At 37.2% G+C, this 25,000-nt stretch overlaps 1 protein-coding gene across 2 annotated transcripts in view; it reads right to left on the reverse strand.

Annotated features, from left to right (window-relative positions):
• The window catches only part of COL25A1 (collagen type XXV alpha 1 chain), a 1,631,546-nt gene that overhangs the window by 165,798 nt on the left and 1,440,748 nt on the right, over window positions 1–25,000 (reverse strand). For both annotated transcript variants that reach the window (XM_044061344.1, XM_044061342.1), the window contains exons 27-30: window positions 23,731–23,793; window positions 22,197–22,247; window positions 21,025–21,051; window positions 19,828–19,908 (exon numbers count right to left, since the gene is read on the reverse strand). In XM_044061344.1, coding sequence (XP_043917279.1) covers window positions 19,828–19,908; window positions 21,025–21,051; window positions 22,197–22,247; window positions 23,731–23,793 — 222 coding nt within the window. The remainder of the gene's footprint in view (window positions 1–19,827; window positions 19,909–21,024; window positions 21,052–22,196; window positions 22,248–23,730; window positions 23,794–25,000) is intronic.

The following is a 25,000-nucleotide window of genomic DNA, read 5'->3' on the forward strand; positions in this document are numbered from 1 at the left end:
GGTCTCTGGAGCGTGTGGTGTGGAAGGATTGGGATTTCTTTAGATGTAGCATTTCTAACAGAGCTGGGTCAGACATGGCTTTGTAATTCAAGCAGAGATTGCCTCTAAGTAGGCGATATGAGACAGAGAATAGTTGGAGTTTTTTGAGTCTGTCCATATAGGACAAATATTTAAGGCCTAGGATCCTCTTTGTGAGGTACTTTTGCGGCCTCTCCAGTTGTTGCAGGTGTCTAGTGAGGTGCATGCCAAATGGGGCACTGTACTCGATGACTGGCCTAATGAGTGAAGAGTAGAGGGAGACAATGACCTCCTTCTTACTGGATGCAAAACCCTTAGTAATGAGATGTGCCACACAGAAGGACTTGCTTTCTATCCACAGTGGCAATGTGGTGGTCAAAAGAGAGGTTGCTGTCAACCTGTGTTCCCAGATCTCTTATAACGCCTTCTGTGTTCAGTGGACTACTAGTGATGTGGTAATTCATGGGAACCGGGTTTTTCCCCAAAGGGGATGATGATACATTTTTTGACATTGAGATTAAGGCCATGGTTCTGACACCGGTTGTTGGTCTCAGTGAGAGATTTCTGTAGGATGTCAGCATCACTTGGGGAGTTAATAATAGCTCCCAGCTTGCAATCATCTGCGAACTCTGTCAGCCAGAGAGCCTTCATGTTGGCCTGGACTTCAGAGAAATAGATACCAAACAGGAGAGGACCCAGGACCGAACCCTGTGGGACTCCACTCATGACTGGTCAGCAGTCTGACCTGGAGTCAGCTACTTTCACACTGTAGGTTCTATCTGTGAGCCAGATTGCAACCCACCTAGTGATATAGGGGTTGATGCCTAGGTTAGTGATTTTTTTCTATGATTCCTGAGTGGGGAATGGTATCAAAGGCCTTGACCCGATCAAGGTAGGCTGTATGAATCACCTTGCCTTCATCCACAGCTCTGGTGACTGACTCAAAGAAGTTGACAAAGTTGAGCAAGCATGATCTACCCTTCACAAAACCAAACTGTGTGGGATCCAGGGTTTGGAGATTCCCTATGTCTTTGTTTATTAGGTCCATGATGATGTGTTCCATAGCTTTGCATATCAGACTCGTTCTTGGTTTGGGCTTCTTAGCAAAGATTTGTGTTAAATTCATTGACTGCAAAGGGATTAAACATATTTGAATTATTTAAGGTAAGTAGAACAGGATATGGTGTAGTCTGTTAGAGCTGTCGGCGATCTGTAGCTGCAGCTCTGTCACTATTTTGGATTTACTGCGTTATAGTTTTCATACTTGCATTGTTTCTTGGTTTTTACTCTTTTGTATTAGAGTTTGTTTTATTTAAGGTTTGTATTTTTTTTATTTTAGAGAGGGTGTCCTCATTTTATAGGGGTGGAAACTGATCTGCCCTGGAAGCTATGGAGATGCAGTGGCATATACTGTTATAGGCTACAAATCCACCTGGGATGAATAACAAAACTTCTAGTACTAGTTTACTAATTTTGAAAACAGCTAGATTGTGAACAAATATTAAATGTTTTTTAATGTGTTATATATTTTAACCAGTTCTGTTCTGTTAATGGTCTTACAAAGTTTTTATGAATATTCATTGAAGATTGATTAATATTTATTAGTGCTATTTTTATTGGATATATTTTTTATTATTTAAATGTGTGATGTAACATTTTGTGTTAAAATGCCATTTTATGGGAGATTACTTCTCTGCCAAATGGAAAACGTATTACAATCTCCAAGAATATGCTCAGAGTCTCCTTGACTTTGTAAGTATCTCCCTAATTCAAACTGTCACCACCCTTCCATGGTGTTAATCTCTTTGACTTTATCCTTACAAACGACTCCCCTCCTGTTTTACCTCACTTTGTCTCTACCTTTCTTGCAAAATCTATTCATCTAGCTGCTAACATTACCCTCAAAACATACCTTTCCACTAATAAAAAGCAGCATTTTTAATATAAATCCAATTTATTACTATTTACAAATATCCCGAACAAGCACAACTAGTATATTCTGCTAAACACACCCATACAAACAGCTTTCAACTGTCCAGATTTTTGCTGAATGCCAAGATTATTACCTCATATTATTTAGTCTGTTCATCATACCATTTGTGTTTTTCTGACAAGTGATTGAGCACTGAAGTCACTAAATAATGACAGATATTTGAATTTCAGACTTCATACCATTCAGACAATGCATGTCAATGCAAAACATGTTATTCTAGTTTATAAGAGTAATATTTAAAATCTGTCACTATTTTTGTGACTTCGTTCCCCCATTATTTTAGGCTTTGTTCAGTTTTTTTTGTTGTAAGAAGTTAAGAGATATGCCCACCTTATCAGTTTTGATTTGTGAAGGATGGGCCATGCCTACTCAATCTGGTTGATTTTTCAAAAGTTTACAGAAGGATTGGATGAAGGCCCACCATCCATACTGCCTACCTCAAGCTTGTTAATGTCTCTAACACCACTGGCCATGTGGACATCATAAGCAAGCCCCCTAGTCTTAGCATTAACACTTATATGGCCTGATTTAACAGCTGACTGGCTAAAAGATTACATTTATCTAGTCCAAATAGGAGGGTATCTCATCTAACCATATTACCAGTAGTAGCCAACAGGGCTCGGTCTTGATTTCCCTTTTATTTGGCATTTACTTTTCAGAGATAAAATTGGGTATCCAAGGTCTATGGATAATCACATTTGTGGACAGCTGCAACGTAGGAGCTATTGTCAACTAACCCCAAGGCCTAGATGAGACCTAATCCTGGTTTGCTAATCCTGAGCTCACCATAAATGCTAAGAAGTGTGGATGAGTTACCTTTGCAAGACCCCATCACTTCATCTTATTATATTACTGGTGTTCCTCCTAAAAACAGACCCTGTTATTGCAAACCACGGTACCCACCATGAGAATGAGCCAGCTTTCAACTACCATGACTGAGCTGTAGTCAGAAAATCCCTGTGCTTCACACAGCTTCTCTGTAGCTGCATCCTTTATGGATCCAAGGATATCCCTGCTCTCCTTCAGCCCTCCTTCATCCAACCTATTATCAGGTATAAAGTCCACTCTGGAATGGATGTCTCTAAGCACCTTGTACAACTTGAAATGTCCCTTAAATTCCTGCCCAGAAACATATTTGGGTTAAGCCTCTTGAGTTATCCGAAAAGACTAAAATCTCAATCCCTTGACCAGAAAATGACATTTCAGCGTTGTGGAACATTCTGAGACAATTCCAAGTCTTTTCAGGATACAAAATTAATGAAAATAAAACAAGCAGAATAGCTGTAAACTGTGTACCCACATACAAACTGGTTCAGCAACACTTGTATTTATGGGTACATGATAAAAAGAAGTACTTCAGAGTATGGATTAAAAAGGATTCTGCTATGGCAGCTAATGACATATGTGAAGAGAATAAACAAAAGATAATACAAAAACTGAGAAACTGGAAGCTCTGTTTTATGGATATGGATAGGAAGATACAAGCAGTGAAAATGTTTTTAGTCCCTTTAGTTTTATCTTATATTCACAAAACATCAGAAAGTATTTCAAGAATTAAGTCATCATGGGAATGGAGAAAGGAGATTCCTGAAATAGGGATGACTGCAATTAGGGTTACAGAGAATAAACAAGAGAGGGATGAAATTTAATGGAGAAAACTGGCAAAGGAGCCAAGGTACTGGCAGAAAAGAATTAGAGATGGAAAGGTAATAGAATGGGAAGAGACCAAGAATTCATTTGGACTGCAGGCTAGAGAACTACCTTCCCTATCAAGGATTGATATCAGAATATAGGCAAACAGAAAGGAATAGGGGGATTCTAAGTGAAATACCAGCACTGGTAGAGTTTTTAGTAGAATCTAGAATGGAAGCTGCTGTTAAAAAAGAGATAATTAGTAGGGCATATAAAATATTGCAGAAAACTGAAGGAATCAAACAGAGCAGGTTAGAAAAGATTGGGAGTGAGACTGGACAAACAATTCCCAAAGAAACCATGGGAAGATATATATGTATGGCTCCCAAATATGCAACAAGGTCTAGAAGATTTAGGATCTGTGCTTGGGAAGTGTTTGCATAGATATTTTTATAACCAAAGCAGACTCCAAAGAATTTTTCCTCAGGTAGATTGCAAATGTTGGAGGTGTAATGGGGGAAAAGAGGTATTTGGGAACATAATTTTTGGGAGTGTAATGACTTGGCAGACTGCTCTGTCAGAAATACTGGGTGAGTGAATTAGTGTAATTACATTTTTTGAGCTGTGATACAGAATTTGAATTGCCTAGACATAGTAAAGCCTTTCTGAGTGTCATTCTGGTGGCTGTCAAAAAAGCTATTACTAGGAAATGGAAATAAAAATCTAAACCAACCATCCAGCAATACCAGAAGTAGTGAATGTAGTAACAGAGATAAAACAACTGGAAGTGGGATCGTTAGAAAAGGGTAGGAGCAAATTACTTGGACAAAAATGGGAATTGTGGGAACAACACATGCAGAATAATGTTTTGGAGGAGGAACGAGGTTTAAGAGAAGGCAGGAATTTAATGAGCTATGTAATGTTTTCAGTCAAAAGTGATACTTCAATAAAGATGTTTCTTGTTTAAAAAAATCTCTCTCTCTATTCACTCTATTACAAGCTTCTGAGATTATCTCTATTAGCATTTTCTGCTATGAAAGAACCAACATTTTTTGACATGCTTCACCTCATAAATAAAACAGCTTAGCTAATTTCCCACTTCAATTACATACACCTCTAACGCAAGGAGAACAGAAAGGTTTCTTACTCAACACATCCTCCACTTTTAAAACAGACTCCCTCTACACACCAAACAGAGTACCTCCATTAAATATTTAAAGGAAACCTCAGTGACTGGATGGGTAATCCTAGATTCATACCTGGCATTAATGCTAATCATACCCTCTGCAGAGGGAGCTGCTTTATTCTTAGCATTACAAGGGTGATACAGATAAGCTGCTTTTTTCGCACCTTGCTTGATTTCTCTACTTTTGACCCGTAATTAGCTAATTTGTTCCAGCGATACCAAGGCCAGGTATTCTTGTATGCTTAAATGCTTCTATATTTTGCTGCCCAGAAATCCAAATCAACCCTTTAGTTTCCCTGCAAGAGCTGGGTAGTGGGGAGAAGACATACTTGCTGGTTATGGGAGGCAACCTACTCCCCCCCCATTGTAAACATCATCATTCCCCTCAGTGGCTCTTGTTTTCTTCTGTGGGGTAATGTGTCTCCATGTACTGTATGCCCCTTGGTTTTTTTGGTGCTGTGTACCATGGCACAGTCATTTCAGTTGTCTCAGACTCCACTTGGAAACACCTACTGCTCAATGTTCTCCCTCCCCACGGGATGAGCAAGTTGGTAACAGCTGCAAACTTCCCAGCCCCCTAGACAGTTCCTATACACACCTGTGCCAGTACTCGAACTTGGGTCCCCTACTGCATAATAAGGACTTTATAATCTATGCAGATCATGTGATAAGCTCTTTGATGGCTCTGCAATTGTAAGCTTAGTTTAAACTTATAAACCTATGATTGACTATTTCCTTAAACAAGTTATAAAATAGGAAACATAAGAACTGAAATAGTTTTACAGACTGACCATTGTTTCTTTATTTCAATTAGTTCCAGCTACAGTATATGGGAATTCTAAATCTGCAGATTAACATACACACATATTCTTATTACTGGGTAATGAAGCCCAAAGCACTCCTACATAAAAAAAAATTCCTAACTACATAAAATGCTGATATTTTTCCTTTTTGAAGTACCTGGCATTGCATCTTTGGAATTTTCCAACGTTAGCTTATATTTCTTAAAATATAAAGCCTAGCCCTACTTTGCAGGAAAAAGTCGATAGCATCAATTTTTACCATTCGTAGCATGTCTGATTTAATCAGCCATAACTAATCTTTACTTAAAATAATCTTTATGCCAGCCACGTCAAGCTTGTATTCATTTTGTTTTTACTTTTTCAGTAAATGAATAGTGTGAACGTTCGGTAATGTGTACACCTGAAATAAGTAACATAAGACTGTTTTGTAAGACGTATTACTAATTCCAGCCATTTTGTTCTCATGCAAAAATGCTGCTATTGTTATATACTTTAAGCAGGATCTTAGCTACAGTGTCAGAAGAAGCAGAGAAACAAATTGGATGTATATTTTCTGAGTTACTCCATTATGCATACCCATATTTATTTATTTCTACGATATAATAAGTAGCAACAAAAAAAAATCTGTCTATAACTGGAATTATTCCTCTAATTTTAGCTTATTTTTATTTTAAAATGCAAAGCATATGTCCTACAGAAACTGTATCAGTATAAATTAAGTTTATTTATAATCTTTCTAATCATGTGACCAGTCATGGAAAGGCCAAGCTCCTGCTTTGTGACAATCATTCACAGAGGCACCTGGATTAACCCTTCAAACAGTCGTTGTAATGAAATTACTCATTTCACCCTTGATGTTGGACTCTGTTAAACCTTTACTGATCATTCAGCCTAAGGTCACTCTGTACTGCTGTACAGATGTTTTGGTATCTAATCTGCCAGCCAAAAAGAAATGGGGGAAAGGTCACTAGCTTCCTGGACAACTAAAAACTCAAAAGAGATTAATAAAAAAATAAATGGGTAAAAAAGGTTACAGTTTACATTTCTACAGCTTTGGGTTTGCACTACGAATTGATTTACACAAGCAATAATGCCTGACAAGGTGCAGTTAATGTGTAATTAACACCCACCCAGAGGTGTTATGAGGCCCGGAAGAGTATTAATTACACATTAACACATAACCTGGAGGGCATTATTATGCTTAGAGAATGGTCTCTTTGTAAAATTGTTGTGTTTACTTACCTTTTTAAAAGTACTATATTATTTTTTATATATTTTTAATGTAAAACTGTTCCTCTGCCTAATGTCTCAAACTTGCTATAGTATATGTTAATGGTGTTAATGGAGGAAGCATTTTACATCAAAAATATATAAAAACATATGTTGAGGTAAGAGTTCCACAGTATACCTCTCAACCTCTTAGAACAAGAAAGCGGGAGAAAGACATAAATAATGGGGTAATAAAAGCCCAAAACTAGGGACAATTTTTAAATATTGCTTTTACAAACATAGAAAGTTGATAAAATAAGAGATTTTGCATTAGCATGTATTTTCTGAAGGGAATTAAGTCTGAAGTTCAAATACCTGTCATTATTTTCGTACATCATTTCTCAATGATTTGCCAGTGATTTACCAGAAAACCAAAATTTTATGAGGACCATACCAAAAATATGAAGCAAAAATCTGGACATTCTGCAAAAATCTGTAAAGTGGACGGGTATGTTGAGAGGTATGCAGACCTCTTCACCGCTGCTGCTGCCAGGGATTGCTCTCACTCCTCATTCTCTACCACGCACACAGTCTCGTATGCTTTCATACACCCATACACTCTCACTGACAGAGATACACACACACACACACACACACACACACACACACACACACACACACACACACACACACACACACACTTTTTTAAGTTTTTTCTTTTTTACTTCATACTCACTAAACAGCAGAAGTGCTGCTTATCGAGTATAAAATAACGGCTCAATTAATCTCACTGTTCACTCTCTCTCACTCTCTCTCTCTCTCATACACATATACGCAGTCTCTTATGTTTTCACACACATACATATACACACAGTCTCTTCTACTTTTATGCATACAGTCACTCACACACACACACAGAAACATAAACATGCTCATATACATACTTACACACATATACACTTTTTTCTGTTTATTTATGTTTACACTCTCTAAACTGCAAAAGTGCCAATTAGCAAGTGTAAAATAATGGTTAGATCAATCTCACTTTCACTTACATGCACGCATACACTTACACACACACTTTTCTTTTAATTTTCTTTATTTGTTTTTAACATTTTACACTCGCTAAACAGCAGAAGCGCTGCTTAGTGAATGTAAAATAATGGCGGCCATTACTTTTTTTCTGTCCGAGCTCCACAGCAGCTTGATATGCTGCCGTGAAGTGGCAGACTCATTTTTCATCGGGCATTACTTTTACATTAATACCCTGCTGTAGGATGTTCGTTCTCCAGTCAGGGTGCTGATGTACAGTTCATCCATTCTCTAAAGTGCAGTAATGTGCTTACTATCTAGAGGCCTACAAGTTTTCTTATGACCTTGTGGTAGAGGTCTGCACACTGACTGCCTCTGTATCTTACAACTTAGTAGTCTGGTCAAAATGGCTAACCATAAATAAAATAAGGGAATAGAAAACAAAATGTATTAATTTTTGTTGACTGGGATAGTCTGACTGTCATGAAAAGGCCCTTTTGTAGTGGCGGCATGGGGAGAAAAGCTCCAATGAGTATAAAAATGCATATAATAATGTTGTAATACATTTAGTTATAAGGAAAACACTACAATAAAAATAAAAACAACAGCATACAATGGTCTAAAGCAGGTGTACATTTTCTGAGTTTTCTTAGACTTTTCCTTGAAGTGTTAACTTTTGTAGGCTCCTGATCTGAATCTTTAATGGGGTAACCGCTAACAATGGCACTATCATCTCCCCAGAAGCCCAAACTAAACTACTGCATGTCATAGTTGATAACGACCAGAAGTTTCTTGCGCATATCAATTAAACTATCAAAACCATTAATAAAAAATGTGTCTCTCTTTACAGAATCAAACCTTTCTTTACCCCACTTGCTAGAACTGCAATTGCCTGTTCCCATCTACTATCAACTCTTCTCTACGCCCCACCTCTATTCTCCAACTTAAACAGAACAGATCTTAATAAACTATCATCCTGCTATAACCACATTGCCAGATTTGCTACTGGCATAGCCTACCGGGCACACCACTGTCACAACCTAAATCGCCTAGGATGGCTTGGACTGCCAAGCCTACTGCAGTTCACCCAGCTAATAGTGGCACATAAAGTCCTTTACCAACCAGAAAATACACCTGCACTAAAAAATATTATCAGCCCCTACAGCAGCACCCGGCCACTGCGATCATCCACTAGACTCCTAGCTCAAACATACAAATCCAACTACTCAGCTGGGGACGCTCTGTTTGCCAACTCTGTTGGAAAAACATGGAACAGACTCCTAGCTGACTTGACCCTAGAACCCTCACTAACTCAGTTTAAAAACAAACTCAAGAAATACTTCAAAACTAATTGGTTATGTCCTTGCACTAACCTCTCTATTTCTTAGGTGCCTTACCTTCAACTACTTCTAGCTTTTTTCTACCACTCCATTTCAGGAAGGGTCAGTTGTATATCTGCTGCTCAATGTGTCTTAAACCTGAATGTAATGTTATGTATATATATAACTTTGGAAATAATGTTATGTTTTCAAAAGTGTTTTATAATAAGTTAGTACTATATGTGCTAAATGCTGGCATTGCTTATGACTGCAATCTGCTTGAAACTAGCATTTACTAAATGTTCAATGTGTATTATTATATTGGAGCTTTTTTCCCCAGGCCTCCTCTGAAAATGGACATATATCCAGTCGAACTATCCCGGTCAACAAATGTAAAATAAATAAATAAATAAATAAATAAATAAATAAATAAATACATAATGATGGGGGCAGCCATGTAACAATACAAAGAGCAAATTGTCAAGGTGTTCAAACTTAAACTGCTGGATTTTCTTGAAAACTCTTCCAAGGACTTGTAGAATGTTAACACTGCTCCAGTACTATAAATTAAAAGAGGCAGACAGAATAACTAGAGATGACACTAGTAGATGTAAAGTTACAGAAAGACATTTGCTAAGGATTTGAATTCATTAGGGTGAAAATGTTTAAAACATGAAACAGTTGTCGTCGACCTAAAGGCTTTGATCTGAATTAGCAAAGATACATTATCTAAAGATTCACCCCAGATATCATTTTTCAAGTCTACTATTGTCTGAGAAATGAAAAAAAAAACTGTTCTGTGAGTCAGCTACTTGACCACATTATTCCAGAAACGTCAGTATGTAAAATGAAGCACATTAAAATAGCAGTAAAACTATGGCGGTATTTCTCTAAAACAAAGCACTTGATACAAATGTTGTCTTATTCAAAATTCATGACTGCATATGTTTTGTGAAAGTGACTTAAAATGCAGTGTGTATCAAGTTCAGTGAATCACAACTGAAAATTATAAAAGTGTGCAAACACTTGAGCTCACAAATGGCACAATGCAAACTGAACCAGGCAGAATGGTACAAGCCAGTGGACACTGGCATGATTATATATAGGTAGTTTGTTCCAGAGTATGGAAAGTCTCTGGGACAGGAATCTATCCCTCTAGCATGTTCTGTTTATTGTGGTGACAAGGTTTAGGTCCCTAGAGCGTGTAGCTCAGAGAGACTGGGATTTCTTTAAGTGGAGCATGTCCAACAGCTCTGGGTTTGACATAGCTTTGTATGTTAGGCAGAGATCACCTCTGAGTAGGTGATATGCAACACAGTAAAGCTGGAGTTTTTTGAGATGGTCTGCATAGGGCATCTGTTTGAGGCCGGTAATCCTCTTTGTGAGGTGTTTCTGTGGCCTTTCCAGTTGTTGTAGATGTCTTGTGAGGTACATACCAAAAGGGGCGTTGTACTCTATAATGGGTCTAATGAGTGATGAGTAGAGGGGAAAAATTACCTCTTTTTTCCTGGATGAGAAATCTTTTATGATGAGGTGTGCAATGTAGAAGGATTTCCTGACTACTGTGGGGATGTGATTATCAAAGGAGAAACTACAGTCCATCTGTGTCCCAAGGTCTCATCAAATTTTCGGTGTTAAGTAGAATACTGCCTATGTGGCAGTTCATGGGTACAGAGTTTTTACCAAAAGGGATGACAATGCACTTTTTGGCATTTTTAGCTTGAGGCCATGGCTCACTGGTACAAACTACACCATACAGCCTTATAACTCTGTTTAAGGAATGTTGCTGACTCCATAGCTTTGATACATGAAGCCCTGAGCATGACCTAGCTGACCCAGGTATGACTGGTGATCTGAATGCTGGAGAAACTAGCCATAAGGGCGGGGCATTGAGGCTGTCTCTCTGGATATGTCTCATGTTAATTTAACTCCAGTGGAGACTGGGCACAAAACATAGGACAGCTACTTATAAAGGGGGCAGGGGTACCAGAAGGGCTACATCAATTGCGAAAATATGTGACACACTCATGTGGCAACCGATTCATGTCCACCCTTGAGACACTTACATGGCATGCAAGGCACATTAGGGAATAAATTAAAAATCCTCTCAGGGATGCCTTTATAAGAGCCACATTGTGATCTGCTTCCACCAAGATGGGACCAAAGGAGCAGAGCTGCAGTGACTGGTCAGATGACCTGAACATGTGGGTGCTCATCCCCAAAAAGGAGACGCCGCATCTTGGGTGAATATTTTTTTCAGACTGTGAAATAAGCTAAAATAGGACAGTACTGCAGACGCAGCAGATTGATTTGCTGTAGTATATGTGCCCAAGGTTAAAATGACAACTCAGATGCACCCAGTTCAACCTGAATCTTACAATGACAATGTAATTGTTCAATCTCAGCCTTAACTGTGCCAGATTTAAAGTGAGTTATAGTAATGTTCAATGAAGTAAAATGTGTTGCAGCTGCTTGATCACAACTCAGTATTTAATACTGGCCTGAATATTACTTCTGATCTATTTGTTGTTGTAGTATGCATCCATTACTCTTAAAGCAGAGTATTCACTGTCTAAAACCTTAACCTTCTTGTAGTGGATGCCCATGGGATATATGCAAATGACCCCATCAAGGACATACCAGTGTTTCAGCTGCATTGCTTTTGAATGCCAGTGAAGTTTTATTTTTGAAGACTCTAGCTTAGCTGAGTCTTTCTTGTAGTTTTTACTGAATTGTTTGTCTGTGTAACATTTTTACCCTTTGCTTCAGCATTATTCTTAAAGTAAGTCCCTTGCAACATGGCATTGTCTGTGAAAACTGCACTGCAATATATTGTTTTTTCTGAAGGCAGTTGCAACTCAGATATGTAAGGCTGTACTAATTTATATGATCTTAGTGCTCTTTCATTAAGACCTTTTGTAGAAACATTTCAAGTAAACTGTGATTGTTTAAACAAATGGAAAAGGGGTTGTGGTTTATAGTGAAAGTAGATCTTATTAGCTGTGTAATATCAGATCTAAGCAACTTTTAAATATTATAGTTCTTAGAAGATTTATATAGGTTTAGTGAAACTGATAATGCTGATAATAATTATTTTTTAGTCACCTTAGATGTTGTCTCATTGTTTACTGCCATCCCTCATTTTCAAGGGATTAACATGGTGCATGACTTTCTTATAGGTAATAACGAATATGATCTCAGCAATATTGATTTAATTTGTATGTTTTTAGAAATTGTTTTAGAAAACAATGTTTTTCTTTTTGTGGGACATTTGTTTCTGCAGAAAGTTGGCATAGCTATGGGCACACCATGTGCCAATAGCTACGCCAACATAGTTATGGCTCATTGGGAGACTTTGTCTTAGATCTGAATGAATATACACCTTATTTAAAATTCTACATGAGATTTGTAGACAATTTATTTTTAATCTGGGCAGGTACTGAGATTCAACTTATATCTTTTGTTAATTACCTACAGTCTACCACCCCTTTTTTAAAAATTATCTACAGATTTTCACAAACAGAAATATGTTTTTTTGATGTGTTGGTTAAGAGAGACATGATAAGTAAATTTCAAACTAAATTACATAGAAAATCTTGCAGAAGAAATACCTTGCTGCAAAGAAGTAGTATGCATCCTGGCCATATTTTTAAAAATATTATTAAAGGCCAAAGTATGAGAATATCAAGACTAAATGACCACGAGGATGCTTACAATAGGGATATGGATATGTTAAGAAATTAATTTTATGATGGGATATAATGAAAAAGAAGTTGAAATCACTATGAAAGCAAGTGCCATACATAGAAAGGGTAAAGCGAGACCATACTTCTCAAGTCAGGCATTAGAAGTTCAATCCTCACATAACTCTACTAATATACGTAATGTACTGCTCTCCCTCTATTATAGTAGTGATATGACTAACATCCTTAATATTATAAAATCAAATTGGTCCATCTTGAACCTTGATGAGCAGATCACAGTAGTTGTAGGTAACGGACCTAATTTTGTATTTAAAAATAAGAAGTCACTTAAAAGACAACTTTGTTATAAGAACAGAAGCAAGATTGATACAGGCATGACAAATGGCCCTATAGGAACTTATGGTTGTTTAACATGTAATTTCTGTATGTATATTGATACATCTGTACAGTTTGTTCATCCCGTTACACATTCTCAGTATAAGTTTAATATAAGGGAAATTGTTGTACTGGGAAAATTTGATATATCTAGCTTGCTGAATGTCATGTTGTTGTTGTTATGTTGGAAAGACAAACAGATCACTAATGGAATGCATCAAAGGAGCACTTTTATTGTGCCAGGAATGGTGACATTCGTAATGCATTGGCCAAGCCCTACATAGAAAATGGCGATGAACATAGTTTTAGGTTTAGAGTGATTGAGACTATTAATATAAATGGTGGGGATGTTAAGAACTTTACAGAAACTCGTGAGCTACATTGGATCATAATATTGCAAGCAGATAAGCCTCCAGGCTTAAATGATAGAGTTTCTGTTAGACCTATTTTAAAGGCACGAGGCCTGTTTAAATAATGAGTATCACGGTTAATTCATTATATGTGTCTTTGATGTTTATTGGTTAGTTTGAATTTATTTGATTGACTTGCTTGTATAAAAAGGGGGAATAGCTTAATTCTATTTTATATGGTCTGAGGAAGCACTGTTTTATGGTATGAAAGCCCTTACCTATTTTAGTAAAATTTTGATTTTATGCCTCTGGCTGTGTTTCTGTGCCTCGTTGTGCTTTGTTTTACATTTTACTTGTTTATTGGCACAGGTTACTCCTTGGGGGTTTCTTTTGCATTTGAAACTTTTAAATATTACTAAATACATACAAGTACAGAAGTGCTGAAAACTATCTTTAGGTCTTTCAACATATACAAAAGAGAAATTAAATTCAAATGATTATTAAGCATTGACAGTGTATGTACTGCTGCAGATCACACATTATTCTGAAGATAAATATGTATACCAGTGCTGAAAACAGACAGTGACACGTCAAGATGCAAATGTGAATAATCCTTGTTTTCATCTGAAAATATATTTTATAAAGCTGTGTATTGGTCTTTAAACCATAACTATTTAATGTGCTGCATGTACAGGTATGATCTATAAACCGTAACTATTTCATGTGCTGCATGTACAGGTGTGATCTATGAACTGTAACTCTTTCCTGTGCTGCATGTACAGGTGTGATCTATGAATTTCATTTGCTGCATGTATAGGTGTGATCTACGAACCGTAACTATTTCAAGTGCTGCATGTACAGGTGTGATCTATGAACTGTAACTATTTCCTGTGCTGCATGTGCAGGTGTGATCTATGAACTATAACTATTTCATTTGCTGCATGTACAGGTGTGATCTATGAACCATAACTATTTCATTTGCTGCATGTACAGGTGTGATCTATGAACCATAACTATTTCATGTGCTGCATGTACAGGTATGATCTATGAACCATAACTATTTCATGTGCTGCATGTACAGGTGTGATCTATAAACTGTAACTATTTCCTGTGCTGCATGTACAGGTGTGATCTATGAACTGTAACTATTTCCTGTGCTGCATGTACAGGTGTGATCTATGAACCGTCACTCTTTCATATGCTGCATGTACAGGTGTGATCTATGAACTGTAGCTATTTCATGTGCTGCATGTACAGGTGTGATCTATGAACTGTAACTATTTCCTGTGCTGCATGTACAGGTGTGATCTATGAACTGTAACTATTTCCTGTGCTGCATGTACAGGTGTGATCTATGAACCATAATTCTTTCATGCGCTGCATGTACAGGTGTGATCTATGAACCGTAACTACTTCATGTGCTGCATGTACAGGTGTGATCTATGAAACGTAACTATTTTCTGTGCTGCGTGTACAGGTGTGATCTATGAACTGTAACTATTTCCTGTGCTGCATGTACAGGTGTGATCTATGAACTGTAACTATTTCATGCGCTGCATGAACAGGTGTGATCTATGAACCATAATTATTTCATGTGAGGCATGTACAGGTATGATCTATGAACCATAACTACTTCATGTGCTGCACGTACAGGTGTGCTCTATGAACTGTAACTATTTCATGTGCTACATGTGCAGGTGTGATCTATGAACTGTAACTATTTAATGTGCTACATGTGCAGGTGTGATCTATGAACTGTAACTATTTCATGTGCTGCATGTACAGGTGTGATCTATGAACTGTAACTATTTCATGTGCTGCATGTACAGGTGTGATCTATGAACTGTAACTATTTCATGTGCTGCATGTACAGGTGTGATCTATGAACCGTAATTATTTCATGCGCTGCATCTACAGGTGTGATCTATGGACTGTAACTATTTCATGTGCTGCATGTACAGGTGTGATCTATGAACTGTAACTATTTCATGTGCTGCATGTACAGGTGTGATCTATGAACTGTAACTATTTCATGTGCTGCATGTGCAGGTGTGATCTATGAACCGTAACTATTTCATTTGCTGCATGTACAGGTGTGATCTATGAACCGTAAGTATTTCATTTGCTGCATGTACAGGTGTGATCTATGAACTGTAACTATTTCATGTGCTGCATGTACAGGTGTGATCTATGAACTGTAACTATTTCATGTGCTGCATCTACAGGTGTGATCTATGAACTGCAACTATTTCATGTGCTGCATGTACAGGTGTGATCGATGAACCGTAACTATTTCCTGTGCTGCATGAAGAGGTGTGATCTATGAACCGTAACTATTTCATGTGCTGCATGTACAGGTGTGATCTATGAACTGCAACTATTTCCTGTGCTGCATGGAGAGGTGCTTAGACACAGGTAGGGTACAGCAGGAAGTCTAAGCAACAAGATGGTTGAACTAGTGAGGCGTATTTTAGGTATGCCAGAGTCACTCGGATTTGATAAAGTGTTTAATGTTACAAGGAAGGACTTGGCAGATTGTATCAAGAAAATCAAACAGTATTACACAGCATATAATATCCTAGAAGATAAATATAAAACTTTCAGTGCACTTAACTATAATAGGTGCCAAAAACTTTTAAGTTATAATAGTGTGTATTATTACCCAAGAAATAATATGACAGTTCATTCAAAATGGCTGTACACATTTCACAGAGCATTTGAATCCCATACCACAATGACTCACGTTACTTTATATTGATACTTGGTAGAAAATATTTATTTATATTTTCTAATTAACCTATTCTTAATCAAGGACAACTTTGTTTCCATAATAACTCTTTTATTTTCTTTTTATGCACTTCTGTATTATTTTTAATTATAATTTTTAAAACAAATCCCTTGTGTCTAGTGTTCCCCCAAACCCCGATTCCCATTTTGTTTACGTCCCTCTCTGGTATAAGACATTTCTGGTATTAAGGTGCCATTAAAGCATGGAAATAAGAGCCACCCCTGATCTCTAATGGTTCCCCCATCCTCGTACTGTTACAGTGCCATTAAGGCATGGAAATAAGATTTATCCCTGGTGTTGAATGTCCCCCTCAAACCCTATTCTGTCCATGTACTGCATAGTTTATGGTTAAGTCCCTATATACAAGAATACCCCATGAGGGTGGTCTTGCAGCAGCTAAATATTGGTTACAGAGATCAGGTTTATATACTCTTGAAAAAATCATGTTCATATTAAGGCTGATCAGACTGGCATTAGGAAGTAATGTGTTTTATTTTGGTGACGAGTGTTATTTACAAACTAAAGGCACAGCAATGGGTATAATGTTTGCACCAATTTATGAAGATCTCTTCATGGGTTATTTAGAACAGGTCCTGTTTTATGATTATTTTAACCCATTCAGAAGGGAATTGGTTATATGGAGGAAATTTCCGGATGACTGTTGGTGCATTTGGTCTGGTAATATGAATCAGTGGAATTGCTTTGTGGGCTGTATGAATGCTAATAAATTTGACGTCTGATTTACTGGTAAATTAGAGCTGTTTACTATTGATTTTTTGCATGTCAGTGCCACAAAGCTTATTGATGGCAACATGGCTACCACACTTTACCACAAACCCTTTACAAAGAATTCTTTACTTATGGCTGATAGCTGCCATGCTAGACATACGGTTCTGGGTTCTGAATATTCCTAAAGCCCAATTTCTTAGGCTGAGACGTATTTGTAGTGATGAATATGATTTTCAACTTGAAAAAGGTAAAATGGAAGAGAGATTTAAACTAAGGGGTTATAAAGAAACCTTAGTCAAACAAGCTGGTGTAGCAGTCAGCCAAGTTAAAAGGGAAGACCTTTTAAAGTCAGGGCATGGTATGGGTAGGGCTAGTAGGAACTCTGGTAATATTAGGTTTATTACTACCTATGGTAGTAATAGTCTTAAGATCAGGAAAGTCTTGAATAGATATTGGTATATACTCACGACGGATGATTGTTTGCGCAATATTTGAGTGACTATTGTGAATTTGGTTACTGGAAGGGGTAGGAATATTTAGGAACATTTGTCATGGTTTAAAAGGTGGTGGGTATATAAACAGGATGTTTATGGTAATATGGCAGTGGGGAGCGCTTCATGTGATAACTGTGTTTATTGTAAGGTGGTATCTTGCACCAAGTCTTTCACTTCTGTTAATACTTCTAAAGTTTTTTCTATTAGACAGCTTATTACTTGTAGTACTGAATGGGTTATTTATAGGGCCATCTGTCAATGTGGAGCATTTTATGTTGGCCATACTTCTAGGACTTTTTAAAATAGGATTGCTGTACACTTAAGCAATATTAATTGCCAACGTTCCAAGAGTGCTCTCTACAAGCATAAACTGTTACATCCTTCAGCATATTTTATTTTTGTAGGACTTGAATGCATTAGGGTCAAAGGTTTCACAAATTCCTCTAACCATATGTTGTTGGATCGTAAAGAAAAAATCAAACTTAGGTCACCTGGGCTGTAATTAGGGCTTTATCCCTGTATGCCACAGCGCTGACCAGTTAAAATTTTCATTTTTATTCATTTATCTTTAATGATGTGTTTTATCTGCTCACTGTGTTTCATAGTGGAACATTTCCTTTGCAAATGTGCCTTTGATGGACATCGGCAAACCATCGCTCTAGACTGTATGTAACTGAAAATATTACACAGATGTCCTGAACTAATTGCATGAGGCTCATATTCAATCTTTAGTAATGAAATAAACAACAGCCTTTAACGTATATTAATGCAGTTAGAAGTGCAGACTTGAATGTCGTATGAGCACAACATAGACTATGGGTTCCTTAAAGCACAATAACAGTAGGGCAGGCAGAAGCAATGTTACAATTCAGGTAAAGACAGCTGAAGTAATACGAGGATGGGTTCATTACAGGTGAGTGGAACTAATTAACTGAAACAGAAGTTTCTGAAATCCTCTTTACCAAATCCTTTAGTCACCAAAAGCAGACTGAGTGGGGAGAAGGTCTCCTGACCCGCCATATTTTCCATGCAGGGAAACCCCTCTGCATCCCATGTTATAACCAAATCAGAGGCTGTTACACCTTGGCAGTAGGTTATAACTATCTGTGGGGATACTTTGGTTATCACAGGATTCACTGAATTCACTTTGGTTATTCACCATTCTCCAACAAAAGGACTACAAAATGGTGAGAGACAACATGACTTTTTGCTAAGTTAAAAATGAAATAAGTCTTTTTCCATCATAATTATTTAGCTCTTTAGCTATACTGCACAGCCTGGCATCAGTGAATTTCACTAGTGTCCCACTAGCACTATACTGAAAATGGAACAGAAACAATGTCGGAGCACAACAATACAAGCAAAAACACACGATCCAAACTTAATTATTACCATGAAGGATTTTCACAATGTGTAATGTTGGCCTTTAAGGACACTGTAGATCAAAGGAGTAATATATTCCAAACCCAGAAATTGGTACACAAATACTTAATATTTGAATATATTTTTCATTGTCATGTTTTGTAAGAATATTTTCACATCACAACATTTGGCAGAGTCATCTCAGCCATTCCGATGACAACAAACACTGATGTCACGAATGCAGTGATAAGGGTGAGATCAGATGCCTGAAATCAAAGTGATGATCACATGCTGACTTCTGACAACAGAATTAATCAATCTAACAGAAGCGACTGGATCAAACTCTAAACATTTACCGCACCATATGCAAATTGCTATAAGCATGATACTTAGATATTTTATTTGAATTTTAATGGCTTCTTGCAAAGTTGCTGTTAACATGCAAACCAAAACTTTCAACTGCTTCTCTAAATGCATGGTGGCTTGTAGGGAGAAATTAATTAGATGTATTTTCACTCAATGCAAAACTTGGAAAGTTTGTGTAAGTTTTAGAGCAAGCATCACATGACGCACACAGTGTAACATTAATGATAAATGTATTAACTATTGCAAGGTTTTAACAAGACAAGGAAAGAATAGTAGTCCTGAATATTGGACAACATCAGTTTGTTACAGAACACACAGTGACATTAGGGTATGAAAGGATGACCACATCTGTGCTCCAGCACTACATATTGTTAAATGTTGCAGAGTAAACCAGAGTTGTTGGCTGCACAATTAACGAAAAATAAATATATAATTGCATAAAAATATCAATGTTAGTGTTTACTTACTGGAAGACCAAGGGGTCCTCTGTCACCCTTTTGACCCGTTTCACCCTTCGCTCCTTTAAGACCATGCAACCCTGGTTCACCCTAAATGCAAAAGTAAAGTCCAACTATTGTGCTACTTAAGACATTTCAAGCTGGGCAGAATCGAACCAACAGTCAGAAGCCACTGCATATTCCAGGCCAGTAAAATAAGAGAGTGAAAGAAACTGCACTGAGTCAGTGGTCTCTTAGAGTCTCAGAGACATAACACATAAAAGTAAAGTATCCATTTGGGATCATAAGAACCTGCCACATCACTGCCAAGGATAAGAGTGTATTACTAAGCAAACATTCACTTCATTAGGTACAGCCAGCGCTGTTATCAGGATTTCCTGTTTTATTGACAAACAGAAACACAGTTACGCTGCATTTCTGTAATGTCTTCTCTACAGTTTACATATAAACAAGTCTGGTTGTTAATCTACCCACAAGTGTTTTGGTAGGTTGTGCTCACTGAACCAAGTGGTCTAAGCACCTAACAGGAAGCAGAAGCTGTATTCTGCAGGCAGTGAACAGCAGAGAAATGCTCCTTCTTGGGTGGAATCATCTATGTTATGTTTCCAAGCACATGGTGTGGGGTTCAAGGTCACTGTTTCCTTAATTAATGGAGCAGGAAAGCTCCTGTTACCCTGCATTTGTGTTAACTTAGTTGTTACTTCTACTAGCAACAGGGTGAAGCTTATGCTAATACAGAATATGAACAGAATGGAAAAGTTATGTGTGTGTCTCAGATTACAGTAACAGCAACAGCAGTGATGTAATGCTTTTGTCATACTGATGATAAAATGCAGAACTTAAAAACCTGGAATATACAGTTTATACTTCTGAATAATTATAGTTACAGCTTCAAGCAAACAAAACAAGAATAACATTTAGATAATGATTCTAAAATTAATCTGTATTAATCAGACATGACATAAAACATAAACATCTGACTTGTATTATTACACTTACTATAAGTTGAAGTAATGACATTTAGATATATCTTTGTAGTACAAGATTTACGTTATTTTAAAAGGAAATTTAAATTAAATGTTTTCACAAGAGGATAACACGAGAAAGACATGCATGTAGCATGCACATTCAGGATAATCAGGCAGGAATATGAACTATCTTCTAAAAGTCACATTTTCCAAAGAACAGTCAAGAAATATTATTTACCTTTGGGCCAGGCAGTCCTGGTGGGCCCTGTAATTGGTACAAATAAGACATGCAGTCAGTATACATGAAAAAAATATATATATGTAGCTTACAGTTACGACTGGCATTTTCCACAATTCCATCAGCAGCATGCTTTTAGGTGTCTGGCTTATTCTCAGGGTAGGATACCTAAGGGACGTGTAAGTAGTTCCACCATGGTTTGCTTCTAGAACTGATGACACACAGATTTCCTGCCTGCGTCTGATGATGCCTCTCACATCTGTCCAGATCAGGAAGAAAAAATGGGCAGCAGATATTAGAGAAGGCTAAAATTATCTGGGTGGGAGTTATTTCAGTGTCTGAACAGTTCTGCGAAACATCTTTGAACTGCTGTTTCACAGAACTATGTTTTGCCAAAGAGTATCAGACCTGGCTTAATGTGTACAGATTCTGTTAGCTTGTATTACTGCAGCATGATGCAAGTCACATCAGTTCTGCTGTGCTCGTTTTCGTCCATTGGTTTCCACAGGTAGCACTACTGCAATATAAAGCATGCTCACTTAAGATCAGAAACACACAATTTTGTCCTCTGATGTAGGCTGATTTTGCAGCTATAAGAGGTAAATCTAGGGTCAGAGACAAAACATGAGAAAATGCTGCACAGTTGTAGCCTTTATCATTAAGTTATCCACAGAGGTCCAAGTCAATCCTTGGTGAAAAACAAAGACTGTAAGAAACACATGACCTTAATTCTATCTGTTCTTTACAGGAATGAAATCTGAACAGTATACTAACTTTTAGAAATAGTGTCACAAGTGCACTTAGGCAGTATGTTAAATAAAAGTGTTTTCAAACAAGCATGATAAGTTTATTCATAATGTTTCTTATGAGTGCACCTGAAAGTCACCTAATGATTGCTACCCTTTTTGAACATGGATATATAAATATGCCACCTTCACATTTTAAAATGCTTTGGAAGTAGAAATACTTATTTTTGAACGACAACAGTAGGCACCTCCATGACAGCAGTCATCTACCAGGTCTGTATTCTGATAATGAACAAGTCTGATCCCAAATCCCCATACATTCCATGACTTCCAGGTGGCTTTTTTCTCTAAACAGCTGCTGACTTCTGGAAACCTTACAATTCCCTATCGTCCTGTCTTCCCATCATGTAAAGGAAATCAGCTTACCATCGGGCCTGGTGGACCATGTGGGCCAGAAGCTCCCGGTGGGCCTATAATCTGTAAAAACAATTAGAAAAGTTAGTGAATAAATACACAAAGCTCACAAAACAGCATTAATTTTCTGATTTCATGTTTCTTTTACTAATTATCTACTGACTGAAGTTTATCCTGTAACAGAAATATACTATTTGCCTTTCGAACGCAGTCATTAATAAGGATACAACATTAGGGATTTTAGCAAAAATGTTCTTATCTGCACCTGGGTATATAAGACCACTGCATCCATATAGTTTAAAACTGGCAATGAGATCATTATAGCATAGAAATAGCAACTGAGAATTTATGAACATATATTCAGAAAAGCTAAAAAAAAAGATTAAAAAAAGAGTCTTTGTTGTCATTTTACTAGGGTTCCTATAAACTATTTTAATAGAAAATATGTCAATATGATATCTAATCATTTAAGCAATGTTGTTGCTTTGGACTTGCAAAATACCCAAAATAAAATGTTTTTTTTTTTTTATTTTCATGCAGTTCTGTTTTTTAATTTTTAGGCAAAACAATTGCCATTGCTGCTTTACTGCAGTACTGTTTTATGTACTTAGATAGTCTTCTAGGATTATAATGTTAAAGGTTCATAGATGTGTTACTTCACTTTTGTTTAAGAAAAAGTAAATACAAGGAAGTTAGAGACAATTGCAGGCCCCACGAGAGATGAAAGATTGATGATGCTGTAAATGAAAGACCTTCATTTCCTCTAAGGTTAGGTAAAGACCAGGGGTTTGTTGTATAATTTTAACAATATGACTCTGTGAGGCACCTCGGCCCATAAAAAAGGGGACCACCACAGCTCTTGTTCTACAGCAGTAATCCAGTGGACAAAAAAGTCACAAGTGGGTCATCGATTTATGTGAGACAGTCACACATTTATTAGCAAAGGAAAGTCATCACCTGTGTAGGGTAGAATGCTGCACATCACTTCTCTTTCATGGTACTTCCATTTACAGGTATTATTGCAGTATGTAAAACAGAAATTTGGCTTTTGGCTTCATCAACCAGAACATTGTCTCCTAGGGTTCAGATAGAAGCTGTGCAGGACAGCCTGCAAGATAATGTATTTTGACGTTCTAAACAGGTGAGTGCACAGGTGTGCGTGCATTAAACTATTGGCTTTAAAATATGCTTACAGCTCAACATCGAATTTGACACACGCACACACACACACACACACACACACACACACACACACACACACACACACACACACACACACGCACACACACACACACATATATATATATATATATATATATATATATATATATATATATATATATATACACATACATATATACACACATACACATATTTATCATAACATATTCATCAGCTCTTCAAATATTATCCCTTGAAATTTGAAAGTTTCACTGCTTAACCCTGGCAGGGAGCATATATTTTAAAGGAAATGAGATAAACAAGCAAAAAAATCATAGTAATATAGACATAAGAAGCTCAAATGGCTGAGGGCAGAAACACTTACAGATGGACCCTGAGGGCCAGGTAAGCCTGCGTCTCCCTTTTCTCCTTTGACTCCATTTGTACCCTAGAACAGGAAAATTAATTCAGTCAAGTTTGCATCTTAAAATAGACAAATGTACTAAATGATGCTAAGAAGAGACTTGAGAACCATGAACTGACAATGCAAAAATTATGAAACAATGAATTACAATCACACTTTACTCTTCAGCAAAATGTAAGTAGAAAATGTTCATTTAATTATTTAATTTGCCAGCTGCTAGCTTCCCTCTTGGACCCTTTCCATCCAGTTAGAGGAAATTAATTACAAATCTCGATAAAATACAGCTACCATAGTGAAACTAATTACACTCAAGAACTGTGTCACTACAATGTAGAAACTAACTGCTCAGCACTGTGTTTCTGTTGTATGAGTGCTCATATTATGCGAGAGAATGTTCAGATTATATGGCAGAGTGCTTATGGTTTATGAGAGTGTTGAGTGATATGACACTGTTAATGTTATATGACAATGTTCATGTATGACAGTGTTCAGGGTACATGAAGCAGTATTCAGGTTATATGACAGTGTTCAGCTTATGTGATACAGTGTTTAGTTTATATGACAAAGTGTTCAGGTTATATGAGACTGTGTTCATGTTATATGAATGAAGCAGATACCTTAGGTGCAACCTTTTAACATACGCCTTTGGTCTTATTGAATAAAAAGGGCTGGAGGGCTTGGAACATTTAGCAGCTCTTATAGAGGGAGTTGGCTGCAGGTTAGATTATATGAGGGGACATAGAACTGAAAAAGAGGAGGAGGAGGAGGATGTTGATGAAGAATGCAGCTGCCTCAGTGATGGAGAAACAGAAGTTAAGAAGTCAGAGCAGGTTGACAGAGTCTGAGAATTTAATAGATTCCAGTCTATATGAAGGTTGCACCCAGGAATTGTAAATTATAAGTAATGGGCAATCAGATAGTCCTAGCCTCACTGGTACAGAGGCTGTGTTGGTGAAGTGACAGGGCTGTATACTGGCTACTACATGAAGCTAGCTTTATAGCCTAAAGCAGTAGCACAAGAGGTGACCAGGACAGACAGATCATACTATATCAAGGGAACAAGGACCACTTTCACTAAGGCAGACCTTGCTTCTGGGGCAGAGGACGTGACTCGGGTGAGAGATTTTATAAACTGTCTTCAGCTGTGCAGATAATTTTCACTAAATGTTGTATATGGTTGCAGAGAACATGCTTGAAGGGGAATCCTGCCATTGTTATAGATACTTAAAAT

The sequence above is a fragment of the Protopterus annectens genome, chromosome 2.part0, assembly GCF_019279795.1.
Source record: "Protopterus annectens isolate FY-2018-M chromosome 2.part0, PAN1.0, whole genome shotgun sequence".
Classification (NCBI taxonomy): domain Eukaryota; kingdom Metazoa; phylum Chordata; order Ceratodontiformes; family Protopteridae; genus Protopterus; species Protopterus annectens.